This window comes from Primulina huaijiensis, chromosome 5 (assembly GCF_012295235.1).
Source record: "Primulina huaijiensis isolate GDHJ02 chromosome 5, ASM1229523v2, whole genome shotgun sequence".
In the NCBI taxonomy this organism is placed as follows: domain Eukaryota; kingdom Viridiplantae; phylum Streptophyta; class Magnoliopsida; order Lamiales; family Gesneriaceae; genus Primulina; species Primulina huaijiensis.
Window position 1 is genome coordinate 19,613,430 of NC_133310.1, and position 6,481 is coordinate 19,619,910.

Consider the following 6,481-nt stretch of genomic DNA (forward strand, 5'->3'; position numbering starts at 1 on the left):
AAAATTAACTGAAAATGAAATATTTATTTATATTAATTATTTTAACCAAATTAACCTTATTAGGTTAAAATAATGAACATTTGTATTAAAAAAAGGATAAAATTTAAGTTTATTTTCTTTAAAAAATATATATAAATTTTGATTTTCAAGATATTTGAATTCACAAATCACGATAAATTTGCTTGTTATATCTCCAAAACCCAAATACATTTTATCTGAATTCTGAACTAATCAATAAAAATCATTTAAAAACAATAGAAAAGATAAACGAAAAAGACAAAAACTTGTGTGAGACGGTTTCACGGGTCGTATTTCGTGAGACGGATCTTTATTTGGGTCATCCATGAAAAAGTATTACTTTTTATGCCAAGAGTATTATTTTTTATTGTGAATATGGATAGGGTTGACCCGTCTCACAGATTAAGATCCGTGAGACGGTCTCACATGAGACCCACTCTTCGAAAAAAGGCATAGAACAATATAATATAATTTATAAAATATAAGAAAACATATTTTTAAGATAAAATTTAAAACACTTAAAAATAGATGTGCTCAAAAAAAAATTTTTATTAAAAAATTGTCTTAAATATATTTGAAATATAATTTAGAAGATTATTATTATTTTTTTTAAAAAATAATAATTCAGAAAAATACCCAATTTCGGCAGCTCTACTTCAACAGTTGAACCACAGAAAAGTTTGTTCCACTTGAGTAGCCATGGCGGGAAAATTACACATCAAACCGCGTTTGGTACCAACGATAAATGAAGCACTACAATCCTTGTACGACCACTCTCACCCTCTGTTAAGGTTTCAATTCTGAGAAATCTCTGGAAATTGGGATATGGAGATGCGAAGGATTGCTGGCGAAGGGGCGTATGGAGGAATGGAAGAGAACACTATGGCCATGCTCGACAACTCCGGTTTCAGTCGCTCCAAATTCTGTCATCACCTCAAGGATGACAGTGCGTTTTTTCCTTTCTTTCTTTCCTGTTAAGATTCTGATCGTCTTTTTCCGCTGGGGTTTTGACTATTTTTCTTGGTTAGGGCTTGCTTTTCTTGAAGCTGTTCGGACTGCTTCTCTTCTCTCTGATAATGGAAGCGCGCCTACCAGGTATTTGATGGGGAATTATTATGAAGTTTAGTCTCTAGCGAGAAGTTGATTCGCATGTTTGTGTATTATACAACTCTTTTGGGGAAATGGTGAAATACGCACAGAGAAAAGAGAGAAGATAGATAGATAATTTATGAATTTGCTACATGCATCCACTGGCTTATTTTTCATTTTGGTGAACAGGAAAATGTTTGAGGCAATTTTTCATATTCTAAAGGACGTGGATTCACTAGATCTAATAATGGAAAGTTATCAGCTTCTCATTGAATTGCATAAGGTGGTGCCTTTTTTTACTTCTTTTTTTAATTCCTAGTTTCCTATATTCTCTTTATTTGCATTTGGTTTAATGATCTCTTTGATGTAGCATTTTCCTCGGGTTTTCTTGTCGAAAGTACAGTCAGAATCATCTTCATCTTCAAACAATCTTTTCAAATTATCTGTAGTTCAAGAGGTAATTAATAACACTATGATTTTGTTTTTACACTATGATTCATGAACCGATTATTTTGTTGTAAATATTACAATCTACTTTAAAGGAAGACCAATGAATGACTTCTCTGCTTTATAGCAGGTGTGGCTGCCATTTACTTTTGGGTTGGACCCTTACAATAATGAAGCCAACAAACCCTCAAGAGGGTCAGTGGACTCCTTGGTGTGTAAATTTGTTCGTCTCTCTGATGCTGTTTTTTAAACGTATTATTGTTAAGAAGGAAAACAAACTTCTTCACGTTCTATATTTATTTTGGTGGCATTCCATCTCAATAGCTTAATTTTGCAATTCTTGAAGCTAGTAAAATATCAATTGTCAATTTCAGGGTTTTCATTCTCTGATACAAGAAGTTGCTACAGTGGATAAAGTGAGAAAATCTGAAGTAATGGAACTTATGGTTAGTGACTTTTGGGAAAATAACTTTTAAAGATAGCTGACACGGGGGTATTCTTCTTTCATTCTCAAAGGTTGTTAATGTGTGAAGTAGAAAATCTCTAAATATGATAATATAAAGCCGTTGACATTTATTGCCTGGTGTCTGCACGTGCTTCTGATCATCTCTCTGGCGTTGGTCTCATAATACTTTGGAATTCTCCCTGCTTCAATTACTGAGATTTATATCTGCATGGTGTTACTAGAGCAACCCATGGCTTTCCTCAATTCCATCTTCCCTGTTAGTTCCAGTTAGTTCACACGTCAGCTAATGCAAGTTCTCCTTTTGTACTTATTTTTCAGATGTCAATGATGATTGTCAAGTCTTTTAGTCCTCCATTGTTTTGAAACTTCTATTTATTTATTTATTTGATTTTTTTTTGTGGGGGGAGGGGACAATTTTTTTTCTAATAATGAATGCAGTAGAAAAATTGTGCTGAAAATTAGTGCGTGTATTGATCACCAATTGAATTGTTCTGATTCTAGTTCCTGAAGAATATGCTACTGCTTCAGTATCTCATCATATTCCTTGAAGGAGATTTTCTACCTCGAAATTGTGCATTTAAAGGTAAGTTATTCTTTGTTTTCCTATTTTATTTCATAGAAGTTCATATAAATTCCACATTTATTGTTTGCGATTAGCAGAAGAATCGAACTGGACCTTTTTGAGGGAGTCACTTTTGAACATGCTTCTGGTAAGCAATCCATGGTCTTGATCTAGATATGAATTACGTGATATTTTAGTTGTAGTAAGTGGTCAGAGACATTTTTTGCTTTTCTTTAGACTGTTTTATACAAATCTTATTGCAGGGGTCAAGGAAAATTCTGTACAAAAGTTTAATAAAGGACTGCTTGTCGCTCATGCATGTCTTGTCTCGAGAGGCCATGTCGTTTGAAGATTTGAGCTACCACGAGAGTTCTTCAATGGAATCATCACAAGAAAGCAATACAGCCGTGGCATTAGCATTGCCTGAAGCAAAAAAGTCCACATGTGCTGCCCTGAATAAATTTTTCTTGATGGTGAATTTTTAAACTTCTCATTCTAGACATGGTTGGATGGGAAACTAATCTTTTATTGAACAAACTTCATATATACAGGTCATGGAGTTGGATTCATCACGCAGCAGTGCTGATATGCAAGGGCTTACCACCAGGGCTGATGGTGTTAGGTACAAATTTTGTTGATTATTTTAAATCTATTTTTGCTGAAGTTTTAGAGACACGGGGTACATCTTAATTTTGGGCGTAGTGCAGGACTCCAGTCGTGGAGATCATTTTAGATGAACTTATTTATGACAATGACATCCGGTGCTCCTTTCTTCAGGTGATCTCTCCCTCACCACCCGCTTTAGTTCACACATCCGTTAGAGAAGTTCAATTTGCCACTGGTGCATGTTGCAACCACAATTTAAGAAATGATATTGTATTGCAAATGAAATGTAAATATTCCGAGAGATAAACTCTCTGTACAACCGTAGCCAAATGCTAGTATTTTCCTTAGTCAAAGCTACTGAAACCACTCAACAGATAAAAAAAATAATCCTCTTCCCCACTCAAACCAACTTCCTCTTATATTCTTTTCCTTTTCCCCAAGTTAATACTTCTAGAATTCTCTTACTAACTAGCCTATGACTTTGGCACATTTTATTAAGGCCCAATACACCCAAGTCCCTAACAGTGCACTTGGCAAAAGTAGATATTGTTAGATATTATGGCTTGAGCTAATACCTGATACAGAGCTTATTACTGCACGATTTTAGACTTAGGGCAATTTAAAATCCTATGAGAAGTTTTGTAGCTGACTTACATCAACATCCTAGTTAGTCTGCTTATATGTTTAAAATTATGTATTTGAGCTGCATAAGCTCAAATGTGTCTTTTATCCTCAAATTTGATTTAAATATTTAGTTTTGTGCTACAAAAATTGGAGCTAGAAAGAACTCTTATCATCTTCCTGGTCATGTCATAAATCTTTATTTTGTTTTCGTACTTTAGCACTGAAAATAATAACAAATGGTTTGGGGCTTTCGCTTTTAATTATTTTCTTATCTTTGTAGTGGTAAAAATCTAGTGGATATCAAATAGTGACTTGGTTTTTGAATATATTGGAATTTTACTTTCAAATGTTTGCAGGTATTTGATGAACCGATATGGAAGCTTAAAATTATCATACAATATTTCCAGAAGTACATTCCAAAGGTAAGCCGACTAATATGTGCTATCGGTTTGTGTTAGAACTTAAAAGTGGGGTAAATTAGGTTTTTTGGCTTCTTTTTATCATTTTTAAAATGATTTTGCTAAACTGAGTTAGGAGTGCAGAAGTTTTTTGATCAATTAAGAAAACTATATTAAAGCAAGTAAATGAATGTTGATAACTACTATTAAAGAGTAAATTATTGATAGAGATTCGAGTAGTAGTATCAACTCCGTTCTTCTTGGCGATGAGTCCTCAAACAAGGTTTAACTGCATGCTTCCTTGTATGATTTGTTGCAGTCTTCTGTCCAAACTAGGAGGTCAAATGGTCCAGTCAATGATGAGACGTTTGATGGAATTTTGAAGTATCTGGCCAACGGTAATAACACAAGGAGCATCATTAAAAAAATTTGCACAGAGGTTATTCAGTTACTCTTGGCACATGCTTTTCAGGTAATAACTCCTCTCTTATATGGCAGTATATTCTACACTTCTGATTTTCAACTCCTGAATAGATTGATCATGTTATCTAATTAAGATGATGGGCTGCATGTGCTACTAGAGCTGTAATGTCTCATTAGTCATTTCCATGTATGTTGGAGTGCAATAATTGTCTCTGTTCGATAGAACAATCGAAACGGGGTCTTTGAGCTGCTGTACAATTTAAAAGATTAGAGTTGTACTGTTACCAACAACTATAGCTTTTGTTAAAACACCCAACGCTCGCACAATATAATTGTTATAATAATCCATAAATAAATGAGATGAAATGAGAATCCTGTATAAACTTATTTTCTTACCGAGTTATGTTAAAGTTTGTCACCTCTGTGTTGTGTTGAAGGGTATAAAACAGTTGCAACGCCGTTGTGTATTTTAAATGATTGCGTATTGCACTTTTTTCAGGCATATTTAGCGCTACAACTTAAGTGTGCCTCTGATGGTAGTGCTGTTTCCCCAGAAGATATCAAGAGTATCTCCTCAGTGAAAATCTGCAATAGCTTAATATCTGCTTTTATGTGTCTTAAAAGAGAAGATCGGTAAGATTCAACCTGATCAGACGTGCTTCAGCTCCTATACTTTTTGTCTTTGTATCATATTACATGGGTTTCTCGGAATACCTTTATGATATCACTAGTCGGTGTTAAGTTAATAATTTATTGCATCATATTATCTTCCTGTTGGATTGTTGGACCTGTACAGATATCAAGTCAGCTCATATTGTTTCTGTTCTATTAATTTGCGACAAAAATATAATCTTACAGGAGTTTGGAGTTAAACTTTATCGGTAAAGAAGTGCTGTTTATGGCTGCGACCATCCTCTCAACAAAATCACAGGGTCTCTAAATATTAGCAAGATTTGTTATCGGTAATTTCTGTTTTGTTTTTTCATTAACTTTGCTCTATAATTGGCTGTGAACAAAATCTATCTATATTCTCAGCATATACAATTTTTTGCTCGTGAGGAAACTGCCAGTGGACTTTCTATAGTTAGTAAAAGCTGATCGCACCACACGAATGCGGAGTAGGTTATCATGTTTATAATAGGATGAAAATAATTGCTTAGGTTTATCTGTTTTTAATCGAGTTCTCAACAAAATCCGATTAAAACATTTATATTTGGGTTAAAAACTTAAGTTTACTAATAGTTTTTGCTTTGTTTTTATTAATTTGTAATAATTTACTAGTTTTCATAGCAAAATGTTTTCGAAATTTTCATAGCAAAATGTTTTCGAAATTGCTTGATGCAGATAAACTTTGTTTTGCTCCCTGTCGACCTAAACTACTAACATCCGAAGGCTGGCATGGATTGTTGTATGCTTATGTATGTATATCCATTGACCCCATTAATCATTGGGGCATCAGCCAGAAAGAATCAATTTTACTCTGATTGGTAGTCTGCAATAATTTTCTTTGTTGGTGTGCATGATAAGAGGTGATTGATTTTTAATCATTTATTTATCATGTGTTTGGTGTGCATGATTAAGATTGTGATAATCTCGTTCAGCCCACACTCGGTTTGCGCTGTATGCATTATTATCTTCTTGTTGGTGGTTATATAATCTTTTGGGGAGAAGAAATGATGTTTGATTAATTTAAATTTTTCTTTAATATCCTAAAGTTTAAAACAATTATAAATTCAACAAATTTAATAATATTTAAATATAATTTTAATTTAATATTATAAATAATTTAATTATTATTGATCATATTTTAATTATTATCATCTTAGACAAACGAGAGTTTTTCCGCTA

General features: G+C 33.4%; 1 protein-coding gene across 2 annotated transcripts; it reads left to right on the forward strand.

The window, feature by feature from the left end:
* The first annotated feature begins 666 nt into the window (after positions 1 to 666).
* LOC140976880 (negative regulator of systemic acquired resistance SNI1) lies at positions 667 to 6,162 on the forward strand. 2 transcript variants are annotated; one of them, XM_073441276.1, is made up of 16 exons: positions 667 to 964; positions 1,047 to 1,113; positions 1,297 to 1,390; positions 1,478 to 1,564; positions 1,685 to 1,765; positions 1,929 to 2,000; positions 2,522 to 2,603; positions 2,681 to 2,730; positions 2,846 to 3,055; positions 3,134 to 3,204; positions 3,290 to 3,359; positions 4,169 to 4,234; positions 4,530 to 4,682; positions 5,133 to 5,266; positions 5,495 to 5,595; positions 5,978 to 6,162. In XM_073441276.1, the coding sequence occupies exons 1-15, from the start codon at positions 844 to 846 to the stop codon at positions 5,571 to 5,573; spliced, it is 1,437 nt and encodes a 478-aa protein (XP_073297377.1). In that variant the 5' UTR covers positions 667 to 843; the 3' UTR covers positions 5,574 to 5,595; positions 5,978 to 6,162. The 2 variants fall into 2 exon arrangements, with proteins under 2 accessions (XP_073297377.1, XP_073297376.1); XM_073441275.1 differs by having other exon boundaries at positions 668 to 964; positions 5,492 to 5,595; positions 5,978 to 6,161.
* The last annotated feature ends 319 nt before the right edge of the window (positions 6,163 to 6,481 follow it).